Source organism: Condylura cristata, unplaced genomic scaffold (genome assembly GCF_000260355.1).
Source record: "Condylura cristata isolate star-nosed mole 26May11 unplaced genomic scaffold, ConCri1.0 scaffold00028, whole genome shotgun sequence".
In the NCBI taxonomy this organism is placed as follows: Eukaryota; Metazoa; Chordata; class Mammalia; order Eulipotyphla; family Talpidae; genus Condylura; species Condylura cristata.
In genome coordinates this window covers 14,386,223-14,412,363 of record NW_004567129.1, presented here as the reverse complement: position 1 = coordinate 14,412,363, position 26,141 = coordinate 14,386,223, and the positions used below count along the sequence as shown (strand labels likewise).

At 53.2% G+C, this 26,141-nt stretch overlaps 1 protein-coding gene across 1 annotated transcript in view; it reads left to right on the top strand.

Annotated features, from left to right (window-relative positions):
- The window catches only part of ZFHX3 (zinc finger homeobox 3), a 147,039-nt gene that overhangs the window by 85,282 nt on the left and 35,616 nt on the right, over positions 1 to 26,141 (top strand). The window contains exon 4 of the mRNA XM_012730616.1: positions 23,857 to 23,964. Coding sequence (XP_012586070.1) covers positions 23,857 to 23,964 — 108 coding nt within the window. The remainder of the gene's footprint in view (positions 1 to 23,856; positions 23,965 to 26,141) is intronic.

Here is a 26,141-nt window from a genome sequence, read left to right as displayed (position 1 = left end):
CTGCTTTTGTTACCATCATTCCTTGTTAAAGTTGTTGTTTTAGTTTTGACATTGTCTGGGTAGCCTGAGGAGACTCCTGTTCTTGAAAACCTGAAATGGAGTTGGCATTCTGAGACCCGAAGCACACTGATCACCCTGTAATTTGGTGATCCGTGGTACTGTTATTGCCAACTAGCGACTTTTCACGAAGAGTTTTCTTCAGTGACTTGATTTGAAATACCTGGGAAAATAGCCCAGCGGCAGGCCTGGATGAAGCTGTCAGTGTTAGCTGACTGGCCACCTGGGTTCTTCAGCACCTGTCATGGCCCTACTCAGAGGAGGAAGCATTTTAAAACAGCCTTCAAGCAGCAGGGCCTGGGGAGTGCGGGATGTGGTTCCGGGCGAGGTGTGCTCTGGAGTATCGCCTGCAGGTGTCAGTGTGGAGTTCTCCAGAGTCCTTCCCTGGCGATGGAACAGATGTGGGTGCCGTGGGATGAAAACTGGCGCCTGCCTGTTTGTTCCTATAAGCCAGGCTGCATTCATGGGAAGAATGTACACCATATCTACACACAGGCGTGTGAAGGTGACCCAGACTTCCAGCTTTCAGGGCTAGTGAAAGTGCTGGAAGAACCTACTTCTCATAAGCATCAGTGCTGTGACATGAGGAATGTGGATGGTCAGGAGCCAAAAGGGACCTCCCCCTTTTGGCTCCTTAGGAAGCACCTGCTCCAATGTCCTCCCTGGGACTCCAGACGTTGGGCCAGTGCATCTCTGTCTGTCCCGGGCAGCTTGCTACCTAGTTGGTATAAAAATAGCAGGTGGGAAAAGTAGGTTGTTTTTTCCCCTTCACCCAGATCTTATTTGGAAGCTCAAAGGTCTCTCAGCCCCTGTGAGTGCCCACAGGTTAAAAGCAACCTCTTTCTGAGCTTACTGCACCTGGCCTGTGCTCTGATGGCAAAGCACTTCTCACTGGGTGGGGGCATCTGGAAGGCCCCGGCACCACCACCCAACCCCGCGTTTGCATGACAGTTTGAAGTGTCTCCTCTGTGCCACCACCAGTGCCGTGTTCTTTCTGACCGCGGTCATGTCCCTCTCACCAACTTCTTCACCCGCGGCGTGGCCGGGGAACCACTGACAGGTCGCAGTTCCATGAGCGCTGTGTCATCAGTTTCCTTCCCCAGGAACAGCCAGAGCTCAAAATACTCATTGCCAAGCCAACCCCAAGACGCTGGTGAAGCATTGGGCCATATGGGGAGCAGAACCAAATTTATGTAATTGTTTAATTAAAGCCCCCGTTTTCTAATTGCAGTCTAAACTCCAGCACCTTCTGTTAATGAAAGGCAACCTCTGTGCGTGGTGTTCTGGTGCACAGCCTTTCTGTTCCATCTCTTTTCTGACTTGAGAATCAACATTTAAGTTCCAGCTGCAGGGAAGGTGGCAGGCGGGTCTCCCGCCGTGGGGGGAGCGTTCCACAATTCCTTTTGTCTGCCCATGTCAGCATCCTGTCTAGGTTGGGGTTGCCTTTCTGACTTCTTATTGCAATGAATCAAATTTGAAAGCCCTTTCACTTGCTGGAGTAATCAGAAAACCAGAGAAAACCCCCCAAGTTTCTCTGGCGTAAGCATTATTTTCCACATTCCTGGTGCAGGAGGGGAAACAGACCTGTTCCAGTGTTTGCTTTTTAGAAGGGGAGACTTTCCCTGCTTTTCCAGATGATTGTCAGCATCCATTTCCCCCTTCTCCCTCCATTGAGGTGATAGGAGCTGGGCTCAGAGGATACATGAGAATGAATCCACTTTCTTTCCTCTGTCTCTGCAGAATAAATTAGAATTTGCCTGATTTAATAAAATGGCTTCATTTCCCTGCCATCATTTCTATCTCCAGAGTATTCCTTCCGTCGTGGCAGCTTGTCTGTGTGGATCCGGCCCCGTATCTCTGTGCTGCAGGCTGGTGTGTCACGTGCAGTGCGCTCGCTCGCTCGTGGGCCCTTGCACAAGTACGTCCGGCGCCCTCTTTGCGGGGAGGCTGGTGGCCGAAGGTGTGGACATTTGTCACCAGATCTCATTTTCCCCATTGTCAGCAAGATGGTCATAATGGATGTAGAGGTTGGCGCAATTTGCTATCCATCTGCCATTAACCTAGCGACCCCGAGATGATGCGGCCACAATACAGAGTATATTTTGGGGGGCAGGGGAGGTGGGAGATGGGGAATTGCAGCATAAACCTCGCGCTGCCCCAGCTCTACCCTGTTAATTGGGCTGCGCCTCTGTCTGTGGAGGGCAGGATCTTCTATCTCCGCATCACTCTCAGATGGACTGATGGGAGCTTGTTGGCAGAATTTAGAATGGTTTTTCCATTTGAATCGCTCCCCCCCATAAATTTGTGTTTTAATTTCTATTTCCTAGGTTGAATTTTTCCCCCTTTCCATTCTGACACTAATTATGCCAGCCGCATTGGGAGCCCTCGCTGCTGGGAGGTACCCAGCTAAGTGTTAAGAAGGGTTTTAAAAACAGGCTGAACTCTTTCTTAATGAGGCTCAATCGGGCTCTCCTCCGGGTGGTTTTGTTTTGCTGATCTGTCAGTTTTTCAAGGATTTAATTGCACTTTTTTCATTTTAGTCTTTGAAATTGGCCTATACAATCTTGCCATAAAATGTACGTTTTTAAAAAAAGGCAAAAAGTTAGTAGCTTTTGTCTCCTCCCTCCCCTCATGCCTCCCCTCTCCCCCGCCCCATTTTATTGTGGCATTTCATTCTTCACTTTCATGCTACAGGACCATCTTCCGTGGGTGAGTCACCCCTGGCAGCTAGCAACCATGGGAGCGGCAGGAGGGGGCCAGGGAGATCCCCCAGGCAGTACCCCGTTTCCTCAGCCTTCCATCTTTGGGGCTGCCCTAGTGGGGCCCAGCTTCTGTCCCTTGGCTTTGCTCGCAGCCAGGGGCAGAGAGAGGCCGCTTGCACAGCTGCCTCAGGTTTGGTAGCCACGGAGTCCCTCAGGCGGTGGCAGGCCAGCCCCCAGCACCGGAGCCCTCAGCCACGGGAGGTGAAGAAGAGTCCAGAGACAGAGGCAGGAGATGCCGGTCGGGGAGGGGGAGGGCGGCAAGGCCACATCCTTTATGCTATTATCTTTATGGCATAGAAAAACATGCTTGAAGCAATCAGCATGAAATTCTTAATTGCTTCGCTTACTTCTGCTCTTCTCATGGGACAGATTGTGCAGATGCGGGAGGTGCCAGGACCCTCATGTTAGCACACTGTCCCTGCCGCACACGCTATTTTTAACTAGTGCTTTGTTTTGCAAAGATGCACAAAGCTTATTCTTTTCTTTCTTATTTTTCCCCCCTTCCAGAGGATGCTAATAAACAGCAGAGGCAATAAAGAGCTGCTCTGGCCACCCTGACAGCAGCTACACTTTATTAGGCCGCGCGCCTAGCGCTCTCCCCTGCCGCCGGCTTCTGCTTCCTCTCTGGATGTCTCCATTCCTTCCCGTCGGCCTGAGCTGCGGCCTGTTGAAATTTTGAAGTTTTTGCCTCGGAGTTTTTTTTCTGGGAATACAGCAACTTCAAGTTCCCCCTTCTCCACTCGTGAATCTACTTTGCATCCCTCTCCTCTCTCTTCTGACTGCGCGTTCCTCTTGGAGATTTCCAGTCTCCTCTCATGAGGATGTAAAATCCAAGAACCAGATCTCAGAGATTTCACAATAAAATAAAAGTAAACTCTGCTTAAAAAACACTTTAGCAGGAAAGCCAGGCTAATTGTAAATCAATGGGTCTTAAAATGCAGCATCGATCTCCAGTTAGAAGTTTGAAGGGGAAAGCAGTAATTACTGCACCAGAAGGTAGTTTTTCCTCTTAGTAAGTTCTGGGCAGAAGGCAGGCTCATTAGGGCAGCACTTCGGAATCCGAGTAATTAGTTTAAAAAGTACTTTTGCGGTGTTATTCCCTTGGCTAGAAATTATCGGAGTCTTCACAGATTTATAGCTCAATTCTGATAAGATTTGATTTATTATTGTGCGGGGCATGGAGGAACCTGGATGCATAATCGCCAGGTGAAGATTCAGGGGCACGCGGCCCTGGGTCTCGGAAACGAAGGTCTGGAGAGAGAGCGGAGTCTGGGTTTTAATTAATGATCTGTGCTCTGCACCGGTGGTGTTGACTGTGACCCACTCAGAGCCCTGGCGGGGTGGCCCTGCCAACCTTGGCAGCCACCGTGTGGGGGACACGTAGTGACAGAGGTGATTTCCTTGTCTGTGCGCCTGTTACCATGAGTGGTGGATCAGCGACAGGGTTTAGTTGATGGCGCCCTCTGATCAGAGATCTGCCCGCGGAGCTCAGTTCCAGCAGGCCAAGGACTTGCCTTGCAGCTCCAGGGGGGGCCACAAGCCTGACATCTAGTAGGTGCAAACCTGTAGGCGTAATGATGTGGTGAAGCACTGAAATGGATGGCCCGTCTTTTCTGCCTTGGGGAAAGCGCTCCTGAGCTTTTTCTTTGGGGGAGAAGATGCTGTGGGGCGTTCTGCCCAGTTGGGTCACGGAAGCGGATGCCATGGCCCTCGCAGGGACTGGGGCTGCTCTGTGATGGGGCCTCCTCGGGAGCTCCCCCCCACCCTCCCCTCCACGTCAGTTGTGATGGCACCACGGTGACCCCGCTCTTTCCATTTTGGCACAGCACCAATCCTGCGCCAGGGTGGCGTTGCTGGTGGCCCGTTACAAACAGATTTTTTCAAAATCTTTGTAGCTACCAAGTTCAGCTTTGTTGATCAACTTTGTCAATCAAAGTGAAGAGTCCCAGGAGGTAGCTCCGTGGTATGGACTAAGCATTGGTCTATGTGCTTGGTTTTGGTTGCATTTCCAGGCAGAAGTGCTTCCCAAGGGTCCGCTGGCCTTGCAGGCGCCAAGCCCTGAATGGGGCAGAAGTGGCAGGAGTTTCCCTGCGGCCTACACAGGGGGCAGTTCCCTCGGCCATGCGTGCACACTCCTGGCCTCCAGGGTGGTGACCTTGGGCCAGTCCTGCACTTGAGTATGTGGCATGTGGTTACCAGGAGTTTCATAGGTGATTGAAAATGAAATTGCAATCAGAAATTTCAGAAGTGCTCTTGTAGCATTATGGGGTGCCCCAGAAAGGCATTCAGGCCCTGTGGTCGCCTAGGGATGCTACCAGGCAGCACTCTGGGGCTCTTCATGTGAAGGCCTTTAAGCTGGGGAGCGCACTGTGGTGTTGAGTGAGCCCCAGAGCCCTAGTCTGGAGCCTCCCTGCCACCCGGTGTGTGACTGCTGCATTGGACGCGCGAGCCTGCCGTTCCTGGGGACCGGTGACCCCAGGTTGGGAGGCCTTACCACCCGCCAAGGCTCCCACCTCTCCCCTCCGTTACCTGTCAGTCTCGGCCCTGAAGGGTTTCGCCATCTGGACACCTCTGGGCTCCATCTTGTCCGTTCAAGACCCTGCTCTCCTACATCCTGTGATATGGAAGTATTGATGGACGTGCTTGGGGGACATGTCCCTTTCTACTTACAAATAAAGTGGAATATTTTTAGTGTTCATCCTAGCCCCAAGCTGACAATGATGCCTCCCATCCCCAAAATGCCCCAGTCTGCCCCCCTGTACCCTGTCAAAGCTCTCCACCCAAAGTGGCTTCCTTCCAAGCACCCACCCCCCATCTTCTGTTCACCGGTTCTTGTTACTTGTACCTTCTCTCCTTGGGTTAAATGTTGGTGTTTGCAAAGTTTATTAATAGAGCTAGCACCTCTGAGTAGTGATTTCTTGCCTTAATTTAATTTATTTTTGGCTTTTGGGAACAAGTCTGGAATAATATTTCACGCTGCTCCCTTTTGGGGCAAGCTCCCTGCTAAAGCGTGTGAGGGAGCCAGGGGTCCCTCACGCCCCCTCCCCAAGCCAGGGCCCCGTCTGGTCTGCGTGCAGCCTGCGGAGGTGGCTCAGAGCTGCAGCTCAGCTCCCTAGTCCCAACAGCCCGGCTGCAGATCCATGTGAATTCACCCCTCCCCCACCTCCACGCCTTTTCTCCAAATGACCTACCTGAAACTACTCACCATGCTACCCTGAGGGATTTCCCCCGGCAGGGAAATGGCAGTGCTAAAAGCACTGTGGCACTTAGTTGCCTTTTCTCTTAGCCAACATTAGAACGCCAGCCATTGGCCGGGCTTGCCGGCCACTTGCTGCTTGCGCCCGTGACAAGGCCTTTCCATACTAAGCCATGTATGGGAGATGGGAGCTGGCCTTTCACCCAGGGCCTGTTGGCCAGGCATGGAGTGAAGAGGACACTGGTGAGCGGGTGAGCTGGTGGAACGGGGAAGGCTGCAGCTTGTTGTCAGAGGGCGCAGGACCATGTTGTGTTTTCAGGCAGGCCCCATTGTTGCCCAGGGTACTGCTCGGAGCTCAGTCCCGGGACTGTGTCATTTCTACCAGTGCCAGGTCTAGAGTCATCTCCTGGCTCCTCCCACACTCTTACTTGGGGCCCCCAGGCCCCTTCAACGTGTCCCCTTGATTATGTACCCTGGCTGAGTATAGCACCTGTTGACATCAGTGGAATAGAAAATGTGACTTTCAGATGGAAGGGTTGGTGTGGTTATTTTTTTCCCCTATAGCTGAGCTCTAGGTAGCAGAGAGACACCTGGAAATCGGTTGAAAACTAGAAATTCAAGGCCTGCTGTCATATCTCTGTCTCCCACCCCCTGAACGACCAGGGAAGCGAATGGCAGCCGCTGACCAGGAATTGATTGCATTAATTGATATGCCAATAAGAGAGCTTGTTATATCCGCCATTGGTTAGGAGGCCAGCTAACAAGTCCACTGATCAATGGCACCAATAAAGATTTCATCCATTAATGAGCAACATGGTAATTAATGTTATCCATAAACCAATTAGTCTGGCTAGCTAATGTGCCCATTTGCACGGTGAGTTGGCAGTGCCGAAAGTGGACAGGTAGCCACCCCTTCCTGTCTTCAAGCCCGATCATGGGACCTGGGTGGGACCCTGCAGTATTTTTTCCAAATGGAAAAGCTAAAGAAAACATAGAACCTTCAGAGCCCCTGACAGAAAGTGAAGGCAGATGGGGCTCCTCCTGGACCCCCAAGTGCGGCTTGCCCCGCTGGGTGCTCCACCTGCCAGGAGGACAGCGGGACACGTCTCTCCCAGCTCCCTCTGCACGCTTTCCCACGCGCGTCTCTCAGGGGCTCTTAGGGGCTGTAATGGAATGACAGAGTTCCAGGGTCACTCCGGTCCCAGCTGGGCATGCTCTCCCCAGGGACATCCCCATCTATGGCTCACACGCACTGCCTGGTGCTTCTGGGAACCAGAACGGGTGGGAAAGTAATTAACGTCCCCCCGGACCCCTATCCTTGGGCCTCATTAGGAGGACGCATTTTGCTAGAAGAAAGAAAGAAGGAGAAACAGATGATTTGAGGCTGTGCCTTTTTCCTCCCCCCTCCCCCCACCCTTTGGTTTTCTGAAATGACATCAGTGGGTTGTTTGCCAAGCATAACCTGGCAGCCCGGCGGCTCTGCCTGACTGCCTGAGATTTCTGGGGACCGTGCAGCTCGCCAGCTCCAGCCGTGGCAGCATGCCAAGGTGACGTTCTGTGACTAAGCAGAAACGAGGGCGAGGGAGAGAGGGAGAAAGAAGGTATGTGTGGTGGGGGAACTGGGGGAGAGAGTGGGCCTGGGTCTGGGCGTGGTCTGGTGGAGGTGGAGGCAGGGCCTGGGGCATCTGTTCCCCAGGGCCGGTGTCCACTGAGTGCCCTGGCAGGCCAGGGACGGTCCCCCTGGCACCCGGTGGGGTGGGGGTGGTGGAGAGGGCGCTACAGGGCAGTAGTCACAGAGGCAGCCTGGGAGCTGGCTGCGGCCAAAGGGGTCTGACTGAGGCAGAAACCAAATGAGCCAAAGCCAAGGTGACAACCCAGAGGGCCTGGAACTCCCGAACAGGAGGCTTAGGGAAGCTTTTATCAGCGTCAGGCCGCTGCTCCTCAGTGGAGTTTCCTTTGCATTGTTAGGTATTGACCCTCAGAGACCCCTTGTGGATTCCCTAATTGAAAATTAATACTAGATCAATGCCACGGGCAATTTGCATATTGATCATAAACAACTTTGAAGGCACCGAGTGTGCGGCAGATCAATAGGGCTCCCGAATAGGCTGCAGAGGGAGCACCTCCGGTGCAGTGCTCTCCAGAAAGGTTAATGATTCGGGAAGTTCCTGGCTGCTGAGCGCGGGCGGGCGCAGCCCCCACACCACACGATGTCCCCCAGGCAGGGAAGGTGCTGGTGCTGGGTGAGGGGAGGGGCTGGTTGCCCCTGAGTGTTTTCTGCAGCTGCAGTTTTGGTGAGGGAGGAAGTCCTGGGCGCTTCATTCTGGAAACGTGCCACGAGGGGCAGCAGCCACGTTCAAGCGTCCCATGCCGCCACTTCCCCAAACACAGCTCCCCTGATGGTGTAGACAGGACAGTGGCTCCTCCTGCCCGGTCCTCCTTGGGCTTCCCGCCACTGGGGAAAGCTCCACTTAGACTGGAAGCTGGTCTGGACGCGGGGCTGCGCTCGGCCTGGCCCCTTTAGAGTCCTGCTCACCCGGCTTCCGGCTTCCGACTCCTCACGTCACCGCTGCGTTCGCCCTGTGTGCCATCTTGTTCCTGCTCTGGCCTTGCGCCTGAACTTTCTGCTCCAGGCCTGGATGCCCCTAAGGGTCCCCAGCATACCTGGAGGGGGTGGCTCTAGGTGGCCCACTAGACCCCCCCCCTTTTATTGACTTTTCTACGGGCCCCTCCTTTTCTCCATTCTGGCTCAGACTCCCTCATGTCCCTGGGCCGTGGAAATAGCTTGTGGACCCTCAGCTGCTCCTGGCTCCCGTTGCAGAGCCCAGCACACGTGAGCGCTTGACTGCTCACTCCCTGCTGGCGCTCCCAGGCTGCTTGCTGTGAGACCACTGGGCCACACCCCGGGCCAGATGCCGCCCAGATGCACAAATCAGATCAGGTGTCTGTCTCCCTCTGCCTCGCCACAGATCTGGTCCCTTGGCAGTGTGGTGACAGGGCGGAGCTTGTGTCATCAGGGGAGACACCTTTTAGGTAGTGCTGAGTGGAGCCTATTTAAGGAAACCTCCCCCCATGTTCATCCTGTAGTATACAAAACCGAGGCAGCTGAGCTAGCACTCCTGCTGAGGTCATGCGGCCTTGTGTGGTAGCTAAGTCTTTTTTCTGGCTGAAATTCACATGCATGAAAGGGCAAGGCAGTGTGGCGGCGAGTCCTGTGGACTGGTAACTTATTTCTGGGTTTCCGTCACAGCCCTTCCACACCTGGGGTCCTTCCCACCAGTCCCGCTTCCCCAGCTTCTCAGGAAGATAAGCTGCTCGGTCTGTGGGTGTCAAGACCTTCGCATGCTGCAGCCGAGCCCGAGCCAGACGGTCATCAGTGTCCCCTTCCCCTCTGTGTGTGTCTCCAGCTTACGGCCAGCACCTCCCCACCCTCCAAGAGAGATAGCTCTCTGCTCGGGGGATGATAGGATGGGCCTCCATCTTGCCCAGATCTTGTACCATGCCAGCGGGGCAGGGGGCCAGGGCCTTGTCTGCCCAGTGTGCGATGTGACAGAGGCCCCTTCCATACTAGCAGGGCCTCTGGCCCTACAGTCGCCCATAAGGAACTTGCCCCCCGAGACGCGCCAGCCGTCTGCCCGCTGGGTTTGGGCCTTGGGCTCCTGTCTGCGCTACCTGGAAGGCCTGTGCGCTGCACATCCTCTCTCCCTTGAGGTTTGTGTTCTGCTGCTGCCTCCCGGAGCTCCCGCGTGACATCTCCCCTGGAGCCCTCGTGTTTCCTCTTCCTTGCTGGACTGTCCTCCCTCGTCAGCATCTCACTCACACCACATTCACTGCTTTACTGCTCGAATTTCCCCCTTCCTCCCCCTCCCTGCCCTTGGCGGGAATGGGCTCTTCCTGTCTTGTTTCCCACTGTCGGTCCATGCTCGAACATGGGGTGGCTGGACGGAGGGTCGGCACACGCAGCAGTGCGAGTGACCTTCAGTGAAGGCCGCGCCAGCAGCCGCCACTGTCCCGTCAGAACGTGGCCTTAGGCGTCGGCTCTTCGCCCCGAGCCTTGGCCTCCCCTTTTCCCTCCCTAAGCCTGTGCCCTCCGTGTGAGATGGCGGTCATAGTCCTTCTTGTTCAGCTGGGCCGTGACTCCGTTCACACCGTGCTGTTAGATGCCAGTGACATGAGTCCATGGAGACTTTTCTAGATACCGGGTTTGGTTTTTGTGACCTTGCTCTGTGCTCCGAGGGCCACTCAGGCCAGAGAAGGAGAGTATCCGCCTTGCGAGTCCCTTCCTTCCTCTGCATTGGTGATTGGGTCAAAGAAAATGGTACCCAGGCTTCTGGGCAGCCTCAGGGTCACCTGATGTGGCACGTAGGGGAACAGAGTGGTGATGGGGGTCGCAGAGCCCCTGTCAGCTGGACTCAGGGTCAGGTGTGACCGCAGCCCAGCAGGCAGGTGCTGGGCTGTCTCTGTGCATGTGATTACTTCATTATGGGGCCTTTCATTGACTGGGCTGCACGGTGCTGATGAACTGAGACTGGGGACAAGAGCACATAATTGAGGGAAATAAATTCCCATCACAGGCCTGCTGCAGCCAGGAGTAAGCGTGCGCCTCTTCTGGGCTGGGCGTGGGTGACGGGGTTGGGTGCGTGCAGGTGCCTCCGTCTCCCTGAGCGCTTCCCTGCCTCTTGTTCCCTCCCAGAGGCTCCGGGCATCGGGTGTGGAACCCAAGGACGGCATGCTTCCGTACCTGCCCGCTCGCCCTGCTTTGGAGCTGCGTTTCCAGAAGCAGGCCCCTGTTTCTGCGCACACCGCCCGCTTTCATCTAGACCAAGGGCAGGACGCCGCCGGGGTCCTGCACACACCTGTTCTTTCTCTCATCAGTCCATCGCCTTTGTCTGTTTGTTTGTCCACCTTTGGTTCTATCTGCACGCTCCACTCACATCTCGGTGAAGCCGTGACGGGGAAGCTCCGGCGCTGCCCTTCTTAATTGAAATCGCTTTTCATTCATCTGGGGAATGGGGGGTGGGGGCGGGGAGCAGAGCTGGCTGCTGGCAGCTGATTCGACACCAGCCAGGCTTGAAGGTACCCATGACACGAATAGTAGTGCGATCTTTAGGAGAAAACTTAGGAACCAAAGTCATTTGCATAAAACTAAACCAAAAACCACACAACCAACTGCATGGTTTAACCACTATCAAAGAAAAAGAAAAAGAAAAAATCTCCCTACAAGGTGCTTGCTCCAAACCAGGAAATGAGTGGCCCGCAGAACCAGAGCAACTAGAGTGTTGATGCATCACAGAGCTTTACCCCATTATCCCCAGTGTTTTCTGGGCCTTGGAAAATACTTGCTGGCATCCTGACTGGAGTTGGGGTGTGCTGTGGGCTGGTGACACAATGTCCAGGCTGGGGAGGCGGGTTGCCTCAGTTACAAAGAAGCACGGGTGGCGTGGAGGCAGAGTAGAAAAGAGATGGAGAGGCCTCACTTGACACCCTCTGACCTCAGACGGTGGAGCTGAATGCTGGAGAGCCAGCACTGAAATTGCAGTCACTTTAGATTATTTGGAGTGAGGAGAGGCAGGGAAAAAAGGGTCTGTTGACTACAGGAAGCTGAATTCTTCCTCTGCTGAAAAGCTTATTAGTGGAAGGGGAAAAAGCAATTACTTGGCTTTTGCTAGTTCTCTGCGGCAGGATTCGGGGCTGTGTCGGCCCCTTGGACCTCACCCCGGAGCCAGGGTTCTGGGACAGGCCCAGCCCTCAGCCCTTGGCTGTTTCTGGGAGTCCTCCCTTGCAGGAAGAGGGAGGCGTGTGGGAGTCTGTAAGGGCTCTGTGGCTTGTCCTGCCTTCAAGTAGGCTGGGCTTATTTGGGTACCAGGTCACCCCGGGCAGGATGTTGGCAGGCTGCTCTGCCCGGAACCACGGGTATCTGACTTCTGAGGGGCTGATGGTTGTCTGGGTGAGTCCTTGCTATGTAAAAAGAACAAATCTAAAAAGGACAACACAATGTTGCTTTCAACAGTGAGGCTACTAGAATCCATTTGCCTCCATACAGCAGCTTTCATTGAGAGAGATTCTTGAGGACCCAGGAGTGGGGTGCCAGGCTGCCCCTCCGGACTGCCCTTGACCACTTGTCCTCCCCACATGGCCAGTGTCTTGCCGCCTTGGGGGGCCCTCTGGGGCTCACCTTACTGTGTGGTGAAGAGGCCCTCCCTTCTCCAGGCCAAGTCTGTCCCCTCATCTGCAAAACTGAGGTGCTGTGGACAGCTCCCCCCAATTCCTCAACGCAGAGGGAGGCTGATGCTTCCGAAGGCCAGGTTTCTGCCTACAGCCACCATTTCTCCGTCCTAAGTCCAGTCTCCTCATGCTCAGCATGTTCGCCTTCTCGTTTTCTGTATTTATATGCTCTTTAAAACATGTTCTGAAACACTTAAGGGTGTTTTGGATCTCACTGCCTGACTGAATCTAACAACTTTTACTCACTGAAATTTTCAGTGGGCCCCTGCATCGCCTCTTGCTCCTGTCTCCATTCTTTGTATTATTTCTCGTGAAGAGTCCGTTTTCTGTCATTTCCATTCCCCTGGAATGTTTTCCTGTTTTGGGTTGTTTTCCCCAGCCTGTCACCAAAGGTTTTTAGTAGAGTTCATTCGTAAGCTACCTTTTCAGACAGAAAGTGACTTTTATTTTCTGCCGTAATAGATTTAATTTTAGGTTAGAATTTTTTACTTAGGGTTGCCTTTTTTTTTTTTTAATTTCTCATTGATTGCTGTCTAAATATCCTTTTTTTTTTTCCACTTAAATATGCCACTAGTGAGAATCATTCGCTCTTTCCTGTCCAATCATCAGGTAGTGTCACCTTAGCCGAGGCTGGCCGCATTCTTGGGCTTGTTTACGCTTGTCCCTGCTAGGATTCTTGGCCTCACAGGCAAAGCACAGGGTCTTCCTTGCTGCAGAAGTCCTCGCCTTATTCTCTGTTTGCGTGGAGTCCATATTCATCTGGCAAAGGTTGCGTGTGTGTAGAGGTTTGGAGAGGGTTCTGGCTGAGTTGCTGGGTTTCCAGTGCACTGCCCAGTTACACTGTAGGTGCAGAAGAGTAGAAACATCCGGAGCCACGTCTCTGAAATGTAAAAAGCACATACCACACACCTCTGTTGCCCCTAGGCTAGCCACCCCAGGGGCCAGCTACCTGCCCCGTCTGCCCAGATCCTCCATGGCTTCTCTTCCACGGCAGGCTTTTCCTGCTCTTGGGTCTCCTCTGCGGGCATCTTTGTAGCCTCTGCCCCTCGCTGATGCGGGTGCGAGTCCCAGGCCTGCGGCCTCCAACAGCCGTGCTTGCCTGGGTCCATCACGACTGTGTTTTGAGCCTGGAGATGTAGGGCCGGGTGAGGTGGGGGAGGTGTAGCTTCCTACGCCACACCAGCCTGTCCTGGGGGCTAAAAAAGTGCCATAGTATAGGAAAGACAGAACAGAGCAGACAAAGGCTCCGGATGAGTCCAGAGTCAGTCCAGGAGACTTGAAGAGTCTTGCAGTATTGCAAGTCACTCTGGAAGGACAGGCGTGGCAGTGGCAGCATTCTGTGAGACCCTGAAAAAAGAAGACTCTATTGTTCAGAATCCAAATTTAAAAAACAGAGGGTTTGGACTCAACCACTGCAGTGTAAGTTTGAAGGAAGAAGATGCGGACATTTTCCTTCTTCCTTTCTCTGAGCACAGAGTTGCTGTACGAGGTGCATGTTAAAAATGACAAGTTTAATGATTTCATCTGCCTTTTCCCCTGAATGCAGGGGAGCGTGTCTGCTCCTCTCTGTCCCTCAGCTTCCTGCTTCACTTCCTTTGCAGTTTCCTAGGAAATGTTAACTAAAGAAGCCACTGAAAACACGTTGCTTCTGCCTCCTGGTTGTTTCAGGCTGAAGTGCGTTTGGGGACTTGATGGTTTTGGAGCGTGGCCCAGTTTTCGACTCTGTGTGTAGAAGGATCCTTAAATGTCTGGTTTGGCCATAAATGATCCTGGCACAGGCAGGCTCTCCGCCCCCCCCCCACCCCCTTGCCCTCAGCGGTGACCGTGCCTTAGGCACCCAGAGCCTCCCTGGGGTGCCTGGGGGTAGGAGACTGTTCTGGGCCCCTCAGGGGCACCAGCCTTGGGTTCTGGAGCCTGGGGTGCTGCCCCCTTTGTGGGGACCCCTGTGCGGGCCTAGGGCTGGCCAGGGGAGAGCCCGTCAGCCAGTGCTGTCCTGGGTGTCACGTCCCTTAGCTAAACTCGGCCTGAAATGTGTCCCCAGATTTGGTTTGGAAGACGTAAGCCTTTGTTTGCACTTTGTTTTTATGAATCAGCTTGTTTTACCAGCTGTGCATGTAAGTGGCTTATGATCATGCGAAATGAAGCTCATTGACAGTCTGTCCTCATTCTGCTGTCCACTGGTGAGAGCAGGCTGATATTTCTGCATGCATTTTGTGCTGCACAGGAGGAAATCTGCTTTCTTAATAAGCTAGAGCCCCTCCAGACACCAGGGGCAGGAGAGCGGGGCAGCAAGCAGGCTGAGAACGCGAGCCCCTCGCCCAGACACGGCGGGACTCACGCCCCTGGAGCCAGGGTCTTGTGTTTTCTCGGTGGGGCGTGCCCTGCGTGGTGACGTCAGAAACCAGACGTTCACCTGTGTGTCCGTCGGCTCGCTGAGTTCCTCGTCCTCGCCTCAGCTTCCCCTCCGCTCCCCGTGGCCCTGCCGGATCGTGTGTCCCCCGCAAGGCAGACCACAAGGCCACTCGCCACCTCGCCTCCCTTCCCGGCCATCACCCTGGTGTAGACGCTTCCGCCAGCGCTGCCGTCCCACCCCGAGTCCGACCCCGGAGGCTTCCCTTCTCCCCATTAGGTTCTGATCACCGTCCCTTAATGTTGTCTCTGGTAGATCCTGTCCATTTCCATACACCTAATTTGTGTACAGATGCTTAAGTATAATTACAGGCCTCCTCAACTCTTTTTTCATCTCCGTATTGCCAACAGTTTTCAATTAAAAATAAATAAGGAAATCATCTTAGGGTTTTTATGGGGGGGGGGGAGGAGGGAGTGGGGGAATTTAGCATCAAGATCACTCTCTGACAAGCCAAGTCAGTTTTGACTCAGAAGGTAATACCAGTCTGTTTTAATGGAAACTGTTAATTTTTTTTTTTCACACACTATCACTCAGGAGTGTTTATCTGCCTGGTCTTCTCCCCCTCCAGCGGGGGAAGCCCTGGCAGTGTTTATTTCAAGCAGGGTGTTACTGCCAGACAGATGCTGTAGGAACTGCTCACACCTGGAATGCTGAAAAGCTTTCAAGCCATCGCTAGGTTGAAAAATGCCCCTTTCTGCAGAGGAGGGCGGGAAATAGCACCCCATCGGAGAGGCCTCCCTTCCGACCCTCCCCCCCCCACACACTTAAGTCACAAACCGCCCAGTTCTGACTGTCTGTCCATCCAGACACCCTGAAGTTGCTCTCACCTCTCAGGTGATGAGCGCACAGAGACCTGCAGCAGGACCGACCTCCTCCCACTCAGCCTGGCGTGTGTAGTTTTTTTTTTTTCCTGCCTTCGCCAGTCAGGTCTTCTGTCTGTGAGATGGTCCTTCCCACTTAACGTCTCCCTTCTTCCCCCTTCTCAGCAACTTTCTGAGTGAGAATCATTTTCCTCCCCGCTGGCCTGTTTTTCGCTGGGGGTGGGGAACCACCCTTCTTGGTTTCAAGGACCTTCTGTTTTGCATGTTTCTTTCTTTCCAGAACATTCCAGTTTGGTGTGAGGTTAAACTGTGCAAAACACTGTTTGAAAGAAAGGAGAAAAAAAGAAAGGAACTTGTCAAAATGCATTTGTTAGATCACGTTTTAAATGAAGTACAATTGAAGGTAGTTTTTGTCCAAAGAAAGGAAAAACCCCTGCAAATCCGCTGAGCTCCCAGAGAGCGCGCCTCCTTTGTCGTCGTCCTGACATTGAAGTGTAATTTTTCATGGTTATTTGGACTGGAAAATGGGGGTAGGGGGGAGAAGGGAAGAGATGGGCCTGCGATTATTTCCCATAAATGACAACACAATCACATCACGCTCCGCTACAAACATGCTCCGGGAATTTGCCTTTTTTTACATTTCATGTGTGAAAGTAACAGCAACAATCATGGCTTGGGAGAAATCCAAGGGAACTAATCCCTGCTGAATTCAGTTTACCTCAGAGTTCTGGGACATAGCTGGATTTCTTGTGGGGCTCGGATCCTGAAACCATTTCAGGGTCCGGATTATATCTTACAAACAGGAACTCGCATCTTTCAGTTATTTAAAAAAAAAAAAGCCTTCCAGTGAATAGCCACAAGGCGCGCCGCCACGTCCTGGTCCTGTCCGTGGGCTTTGTCGCTGAGCCTTTCTTTCCTTTCATCCTTTCTGCATTTCTGCAGGGGCAGCCCAGGTGCTTCTGCTGAGAACACAGATAAATGGAACTTGTTGCAATGCTGGCTCTAGGCGTTTCCTCCCTTTTTCTCATCTCTTGACCCCCACCCACCCCCTTAATTCTAGTGTGGTTTTGACAAACTGCTCAGATGACCAGGTGGCCTTGCCTGGAAGAGTTTTAAAAAAAAAAATGGCAGGACCTGTCCCTTGCACACCCCGGCAGCCTTTTTCATCTGTGCTGCACATTTGTTTGGCGCTGGTCACACAGGAGGGACATCCGAAGCCGGGTTGGGGGAAGGAGGGGGGGGGCTGTGTGCGGATTTCACCAGGAAGCCAAAACTGAATTAGGCTGTGGCCACGTTGGACCTGTGAAATGCGCTCTCCAGGCAGAAGCAGAGTTCAATAGAGAGGGTAGTGGGGAGACTCCACCAGGTCCCCCTTCTTGTCCAGCCTGCAGGAGCAGCGCACCCGACCTCCCCAGGCTCCTTCTTGCTTACACAATCCCCATTTTTCTTGTTTCTGTAAACAGTGACAAGATCTTCAAATATACAAAAGCATAAATGGTCTCTATTCTCCAATTAGTCATTTTAATAATACCCAGCGTTGCCTTCCCAGTGTTGACTCCTTGAGCCGGCTGCCAGAAGGCAGGGTCGACGGGGTGGTGGCAGCCAGGAGGCCTGGTTCCCTCAGGGCCGGGTTTTCCTGCAGAGCCTTGCCCGGCACCCCTGGGCGGGCTGGCACCCGTCCCCCGCCTCTCACGTCTGCCCAGAAGCTCCGGGCGCTGCAGCCCCGGGCATGTTTTGTAAATGGGCACCTAGTGGCAAAAAGAATTCTGGTGGCAAACAGTCACTGAAAGGATCCTGGTGGAGGGAGGATGTTTGAGTTTTTTCTGTCTCCACCTCCACCTTCTTTCCTCTTGGAAAGCTGAAATCCATTTTTATAAATGTCATCTTTGAGGTAAAGCTGGTTAGCAGTTAGGCCGCATTTGTTACTTGAAAGCTAGCGAGGCAGGCTGGTCCCCAGCTAAGCTCTAGGCTACCCTCTGACCCTTCACTCCCACTGGAGGAGAAGGGCCCAGCCTGGCAGGAACTTGGAGGGATGAGAAAATGGAAACGGCCCATGACAGCGGTGACCAGTAAGGGGTGACTCGGCCTGTTCGTGCTCTGTCCCCTAGATCCAGTGTGGACGCCCATGAGGAAAGGGCTTCTCTAGAGGCCTGGAGTAGGGCCAGTTTGCCCACCGTCCAGGTAGGGGACACGCGCTTGTCGCTAATCCCAGGTTCATGAGTTTCCTGAGTCCTAGTGCCCATAGCAAAGAAGTGGCGTGATCCCGGAGAGGAGGGGAAGGGCGCCATGCTCCTGAAGGGTAAACGAGGGCCCAGCCTCCTCTAAGGCGTCCCTGCACCCTCATGTTTGGATCCAGGCCCTTCTGCTTGTGAAGTGGCAACTTGTTCAATTACTCTAGACCCTGCAAAGATGTGGAAAATGAGCTGACCAGTGTTTGTGAGCAATTGAAAAAAGCAAAAAGAACATGCAGACAGTTAACCACAAAGGCCCTCCAGGTAGATTTGCAAATACCCTATTCCTCGTGCACTGGTGAGACGTGGGTTCCCCTTCGCCAAGGAGCTAAGTGTGAGGCATGTCAAGGGAGCAGAGCCACTGTGATTGAAAGGGAAATTTCTGGGGCTGCAGTATGTTCTCCCAGAAAGCCCAGGCACTCGCTTGGCCACACTAGCCAGATCCCACAGAGTAGAAGTAGGGGGTGAGCGGTGACATGGGGTCTTTGGGAAGTGTGCAGTGTCACTAACTGCGCCCTGCATCTGGGTATCCCACACAGTGAGAGGGAAGCACAGGGGGAGCCACCATCCACTCTCCCAAGAGACCGCACTTGCCAGAGTGTCCCAGACGGAGAGAGGCTTAGTGAGACGCCCAGCCCTGTGGGCATAGCCACCAGCGTCCCCACTGCGCCCTCTTCCTCCCTGGCTTGGACAGGCGAGACGGGACTCGTGGTAAGCGGGGACAGCGGGGTTGTCTGTCTGCCTCCGCAGCAGACCACATCCTGTTTCAAGTGTCTATTGTCACAGAGTCTTGACTCGCTGGGTCTTACTCTAAATAAGTGGCCTAGGCCTTCATGTCACCGTTTGTGTCGTGGCGTTTGGCTTGTCCTGTGTTTGCCAAGCAAAGCACGCACGTTCTGTAGGGCATTCACAGTCACGAGCGGCTTCCTCTGGGCAACAAAAGGCCAAGAGGACGGGCACCTAGCGTTCTCCAGGTGTGCGAGCCGTGGTCTCCACAGGGCAGCCAGTTGGCCACAGTGTCCCACGGGGATATTCAGAGAGGGGGCAAATGCACAGGCGTCGCAGCAACGAGAGGACCAGGGTGCGGCCCAGTCAGGAGTCCGTGTCCCCCCGCTACTCCCCCCACACACACTCACAGACCCCAGCAAAGTGCCGGCCCACCCTCCATGTCCCTCCTGCTGGCCCAAGCGCGCCAGGCCCTCCAGCCCGCTCGCTCCCGTGGTTGTCCTTGGTTAATTAGGCTGAAAAGGGAGAGAGGAAAAGCTTTAACCCTAGCTTCACAGTAAGCAGATTGGTTATTTTGTTTTTCAAAGAAGAGGTCCTATATACAATTAAAACTTGTTTCTGGTAAACCTCATTCCAGGAAAGATGAGCTTTTAACAAAAGGCTTTTGACAGCTGCAGGCTATTTCATTTTTTTTAATGCCGAATGAAAAATCAATACATTTTTCTGGGTTATACATATTCAGAACAGGCCTGATATTTCCATTATAATGGAAAGTGGGTGTCTGTGCACATCTCGTCTGTCAGAGCTGCACCGCCGCATTTTCCAAGCCACTGCTAAATATTTCAAACCTGATTTGATTGTGGTTCATGACAGCTAATGTTTCTCAGCTCTTGAGCCTGCCGACAGGCAAACGCACTTTATTTCACAGTCCGCCCCCCCCCCCAACACACACACAAGCTTTGCTCCCCCCAAAGAAAAAGGAAAGAACAATTCCATTCTTCAGGGATCCCAGCTTGGTGTATCATTTAAGTAACACGATCGCCTGAGAGGCTTGGGTATAGACACCCTGATTCTTCGGAGAATTCCCAAATTTCTGTCACGTCGTGGCACTATGGGGGCTTTGTCAGGTTTGGAGGAAGGTTTAAATTAATCTACATTATCCTGTTAAGAGTAAGGAACAGAGGGACTAGTCTTAATCATTGATTGACTCCCCTTCCTTCAAGTCTGTAAGCAATTTGTAAAATACACCCCATGGACACAGCTCCGAGCCCCGGTGATTTGGTGAACAGTATTATTCTTTAACAACTGGGAAGTTTTTGTTTTGTTTTGTTTTGTTTTTGCATGACTCCACGCGGGAAGAGCATGCCATGGTGGTGAGTTCCGACTCCGGGATGATGCCATCTCGTTATTCCTGTGTTCACCCGGGGCCCCTTCCACAAACCAGTTTCCAGGTGGTTTGGAGAATTGTGGCAATCCCCAGGGATTGCTGCTTGGCACCTTTGCCTTTCCTGGGAGCTGCCTGCTCCACACGCTGGGCAATCCCGCAGACACGTTCCTCAGCGGAAGCGGCATACTTGTTAGGGGAGCAGTTTGAATTTGTGGTGAGCAAAGCCACCTTGATAGCAGGGGAAATTTCTGGGGCTGCAGTGTCATCACCCCCAAAGCTTCAGCTGTCCTACGAGCCCGTCCCTTTGCGAATATTGTCATTGACTGCAATTTTTACACCCGAGAGCTCTGCCCTTAGGATACACAAGCACGTGAGATTCTGGGCTTGGCTGGGACTCTGGGGAATGCTGTCTAGGAGCAGCGGTTATAACAGGGAGGTGGTGATAGAACAGAATTTTTAAAGGCCTCAGTCGTTGTTTTCTACGGCAGTAGAAGGCACAGTGGAGCCTGGAGAGACCATGCAGCTATTCCAGATTTGCTTCTGTTTCCTTTAACAAAAAATGTAGCTTGATAGGAGGGGCACCTAGTTTTCAGGCAGCTTTGGGGTACATCCACCCAGGTAGTGCTCTGGGGTTAGAGGCACCTTGTCTGGAGTCTTCCTTAAAAAAAAATAAAAAGGACCTCCTGTTGGAATTCCCTGGACCGGGTCCCGCTCGCCAGGAACAGAAGGGTAAAGGCTGTGCCCTTGAGAAAGCATCCGTGGGCTGCTCTGGCTGGGTGCTGGTCGGGTTATTAAACTCTTTGGGGGGAAAGGTGGTTTTTATTTGCGGAGGTGGGCTGTAAAAATGGCAGAGTGGTGCTTATATGTCGTGAAAGAAAGCAACCTCAACTTCTGAGGGAGAGGCAGGATTTCCCAGATAAAACTGGATCGTCATTTGATCGAGTCCTTACTTGTTCTCGCCATCTGTCAGAAGCTGATATCAGAGAGGGTAAAATCAACTTCCGCCATGACCCCTGGCAGTGGCCACCGCCTTCCCAGGGTCGGGGAGGGGGAGGGCGGTGCGGTCTGTGATCTGTGGGAAGAGCACAGCTCTGCCCTGTGCTGTCAGCACGTGGCTGGCGGCATGCCTGCCCGAGGGAAGGAGCGCTGGTTGCCCGCCCCACAGCCGGGGCTGTGCACGCGTCTGTCAGCGCCGCTTGCCTGTGTCTGCAGTGCAGGGAGACCCAGCCCTGCCCACGGGTGTCCCAGGCCTGGGTCTCGATGGGTCTTTCTTTATGCTTTAGAGACCAGTAAAACATACCCTGCCTGTAAAGCAGTGTGAGCCCAAGCTGCCCAGATGAATTCACAGTTTGTATATGTGTCTTTTAATCATTTCTCTCCCTTTATTGGTATTCAGAGCTCACAATTTTCTAGTTACTGTCAGCCTGGGCTTTCATCCATCTTAAAGAGCTATTTTTCCTCTTGCTGTTGATGATGATGGTGTAACTGCTTATGAATGTCCTATTTTATTTCCCCAGGATCAGACAGTTCACTTGAAGACGTATATTATTTCCACATGCTCAGGTTAGGCAGCCCAGACAGCGTCTGCCTCCTGCAGCTCGCTGCCCTTGTGGGCCTTGCCATGCAGAGGGCGACACCTGTAGGTCACAGGTGGAACTGTAGGGAAACGGGGTGAGGACCCCGATGGCTTGTAAAGGAAGCTGACTCGTCCAGGAGTTCCTTAGTCATTTCTTCTCCCACCAACCATGTAATAGCTTTTAGCGATTGAGTCACAAAATGATAATACTAAATAAACTAAGGAGCTGAGAAATAGGAGGCTTGATTTGTAAATCTTAAGGAAAAAAAAATAACAAGAGAAAAAGAGCAAAATAAGATCCTGAAAAAAGACCTTTTCATCTGTCCTCTTACCAGGACCCAGGCGCCCTCACCTTCCTGCCCGGCCCACAGAGAGGGCACCTCAGGGACAGTCACAGACCACGCATTGCCTCACTCCCCATGTGGGTGAACCGTACCCTTCAGGCTCCACCTTCTGAGTAGACATGCTTGGAAAGGCTCGCTGGGGCCAGTCCAGAGCCCCCTGGCCGGCGGGGGGCTGGCAGTGCGCAGGAGAGAGATGCTGCCTTTGGAGAGGGCCTCCCAGTAGGTCAGTCACTTCCCTCCTCTGCAGAGTGGCGCTGTTGGGCGCTGTTCACCACAGCATCGGTGTCCTGCTACAGGTGACAGAATGTCTGTGTTAAAGGTGATTGTGTGTGTGCGCGTGTGTAAGCACATGTGTGCAAGCTGGAGAGGAAGGGCCATGAGCCATCTCACTGCTTGATCAAATTTGATTAACATATCATCAGCACTACCAACATTTTATATCACAGCATATATTGGGCAGGCGAACGGATTCTAAGTCACCATTCAAAAAACAATTTCTTAATTAGAGTGTTGAGCAGTTTTTCCAAAGCCTAAAAATGTGCATTGAATAGCTTTTCCTGGGCATAATTAAGATGGTACATACGTCAGACAGGGTAACTAGCTCCACTGACACACATTTTCTCTGCCAAATGATGCATATTGCTAGTCGGGTGTGTCTGAAGGACTTGTAATCATGGTTGCCTGGTTTTTCTCCATTTGAACTAAGGTTGGGTATGTGTTGGAGGGGCGGGGACTTGTTAACTTCGCTATGCGACGGGACACAAAGGAGACAGAAATTACACATGGAGGCCCTCTCAGCTCACGACAAAAATACGCAGTATCTTATTTCACCTCTGTTCCCCATGACTGCCCCGTCAGCCTCTGGTAGCAGTGAGGGAAGAATGAAAGAATGTTCCCTGATCCCTAGTTCAGTTTTCCAGTCCGTGAATTTCCATTGTCTTTTTTGAGGAGAAGAAAATCTGACTTTAAGTAGATACTTTATTCCTCAAAGTGTTTTATAAACTCTTTGAGGTCAGCTTACTTGGAACTTCTTACTTCCTCTGTGAGATGAAGTTTAGAAGCTATTTCCTGGGGGATTGGAGAACATCCCACCTTACTCTGTTGACAGTAGAGTTGAAGTTGGAGCGACCAAGGATGACGTCGGCCAGAGCCCCAAATCCACAGATCTTCACTGGACCCTAACTCCTGATCCCTGTGGGCCTGGTAACCACCTGCCCCGGGTGCCAGATGTGGTGACTGGGCCTCAGGTCTCCGCAAAGTCTAGCAAGTTCCTAATGAACTTGCCTTGGCGTGGCTCCTGTGTTCGTCCATTGAACCCACTCTTAACATCCTGGATAATGACCCAAGGACCAGGAAAGCTGGAGGGAACTGTCTCACCTCCCTTCCCTTAGCGCCTTGAGTGTCTTGTCCTCCTCCTCCCCACTGGGGCAGATGGCATCCTGCTTCATGATTAACCCCGTTTCGGAAATGGCCACCCTGCTCCCGTCGACAACATTGTGCTGAGCTGGAGAAAACATCCTTGTTAGTCTCAGGCCGCTGGTGGGTGAAGGACGGGAGGGCACGTGGTTCTGTTGCACTTTCTCCCCTTTACACATCAGCTTCACCCGCCATATCCACAGATGGCATTTGATGGCCAGAATTCTTCACGTGGATCATAATACTCTGTGACTCTTCTGAATCTGAATGACTGAAAATTAACGTCCCTTCCACCCTCCAGCGTGTGGCACTTTTGCAGGTGCCAGGAGGCCCACGAGGCGCCGACGACTGGAGCTGGTCTAGTGCGGCGCCAGGACGCACCGGCGTTGGGCCTGGGCAGGAAGCACCCACCTGGCTCTTGCTATTGCTCACACCTTTCCCTGTGCAGAAGACTAGCTCAGAGCTCAGACGGAGCTACTGTTCACAGAAGCTGCTTTTCGCTTCAAGAACTCAGCTCAGGCACTCGGGACCCACCTGCACAGCCGGAGCGGTCCGGCCTCCTGCCCAGGGGGGCCCTGGGCCCGGCCCTCGTGCATCTGCCTTTCAGGCGCCGTTCGCACCCTCTGCTCTGGGCTGGGTGACTTGAGTGTCTTTTGTCTTCCACCTGCTTTTAATCCTTGACATTTCGTCTTTCTTGTGTTTCAGAAGAAGCCATTGAAGATGTTGAAGGGCCCAGCGAAGCGGCTGCTGATCCTGAGGAGCTTGCTAAAGACCAGGAGAGCGGTGGAGAGAAGGACCAGAACAAGTGGACAGGTAGCCCACCCCCCCACCCCGCCACCACACCCCAGGCAGAGAGAGGCTGGTGAAGCAATGAGCCAAAAGCTTCAAATCCACTCTTTTTCCCCTGGGGGTAGACAGTGGCTTTGGTGTGTGCTGTGTGCTCACCTTTCTGGCCCTCCGGTTGTGTTTACAGTGAAGACTAGTCACAGGGGTTTATGTTTGGTTTTGTTTTTTGTTTTTTGGTTTTTTTGGTCCAGCTTGTAATCCGACACCCAGGTGTCTGGCTCTGTGCTGGGGACTCCCTGTGTGTTTAAGGCCACAGTTCTTTGGCAGCTGCTCCCTGTGGTGGTTTTGCCCCTTGAGCGAGGCCTTCTGCTAAGAGGCCAGGCCCCCACGTCCACCTTCCCCGTACCAACGGGTATAGCCCCGTTGTCTCTGGAGACAGTGGGTACAGTGAGGGCTGGGTGCACCTGTGTATGGGGGCCTAGACAGGCCCTGTGCAGGCACCTCTAGTCCCTTGTCCCACCCTCCAGATAAGATCCTCAAATGGCGAGGTCTCCCCCAAATCAGAGATAGATAGAACATGCAGGCAGGAGGGCATCTTAGCAAAAGCAGAAGCTGAAGAAGCCAGGGAGGGAAGTCTGTTTCTGGGAACGCTGGTGTTGAGGGAAGAGGACGCACCTCCTTAAGATGAAAGGATTTCTCCATCCAGGGCCAGAAGCCTTGAGACTCAGAAAAAGCTTCTTGAGGAGGAGCAAAGTTGTTTTCTGAGAAGACTTAGTGGGACAGACACGTCTTTCAGAAACCACCACAGTAATTAGAGGGACGGTCTGACGCGCAGTAGAAGCCGTTGTGTTTGGCCAGCGTGGTCTCCGTGCCTGCCGTCATCAATAATGTAATTAATGCTTTGCGACTTTCTTTTTGCTGTTTTTGAGAAAATGTTTACCTTGTGGAGCCTCTGTTGGTTGGGCCTTTTGTTACCTTTCTAGGCTTGGCTGTTCTTAAATCATGTTGGTGTTGGCCTGCCCTGTTTACATGGGCTAGAGAATCTGGTAGGGAGCGGGGAGGGAGCACCGAGGGCGACAGGCTGCAGAGCATTGCCTCCTCCAAGAGGCTGGAGGAAGCAGAACTCTTTGCCCTCAAAAAGAGAAATTTGCGAGTCAGCGTAACAGCCCCCAGATACCTGCAGGGACCCGCTGCTGCACGCCACCCAGCGTTTGCTGGCAGTGGAGACTGGGGGTCGCCGCAGCAGGCCAGGGGCTAGACACGCGCGTGGAGGGTCTGACTGTCCTCGTGACTTCGGGTGCACCTGTCAGTGGGGCTCCGTGGTGTCGGCCCCGTATGGCGACCACACAGAGGCCCAGGCCCGAGCCCCTAGAAGAGGCGGATCTCTGGGGTGCAGAGCCGAGGCAGACCCCACCTGCCTGCAAGAGGTCCGCTGGGAGGAGGGTGCCACACGCCACAGCTGACAGACTGAGCCAGTTTCCAGGCTGTGGCTTTGCTTCTCAGGAGCTAGGTGCCTGGTGCCTAAGCCGCACTCTGCCATTGCCCAGCAAGGCCGCCTTGATCAAGGGCCCTTAGGCCTCCTGTGCCTTTCACCCCTGAGATGGGGGTTAAAAATAGCACTCACCTCCACAGGATTGCCGAGGGGCATTTGAAGGTGGGAAGCTGAGAACAGTGCCCTGCATGCAGCAAGTTGGTTGGTTTCTGAAGGGAGGCAGTTCCTCTCCAGGGCCTTCCATTTGGAAGTAAAACTGTTGCCAGGCAAGACATGGCTTCTGGGAATTTTGAGAAATGGGGGGAGAACTGCATGAAAGGCCAGGGAAGGACTGGGTGCACGTGCTATGCGTGGCCTGCATCTGTGTGCCGAGGGCACCAAGAAGACAGTGAAGAGCTGCCACCATTTGCAGAGCGCCCAGGTCTGTCCCAGGCGTGGTGTACGCGCTTCTCCAACACACAGTCCCAGGCGAGCCTTGCTGAGGCAGCGCAGTTAAATCACATGCACAGAGAGTGCGGTTCAGCGGCGTGCCGGCTCTTCCTGCGGGTGGACACGCCTGGCTGTTGGGAGCCAAACAGAACTTAAAATTAGCTCCATGAAAACTAGCGTCTTCAATAAGGCTACACTCTCATTCACTCATTCAGGCAACAGGCTGTGCTTAATCTGAACTCCAAAAGCGAGACAGATGGGGAGAAAGCGACACACTCTTGAA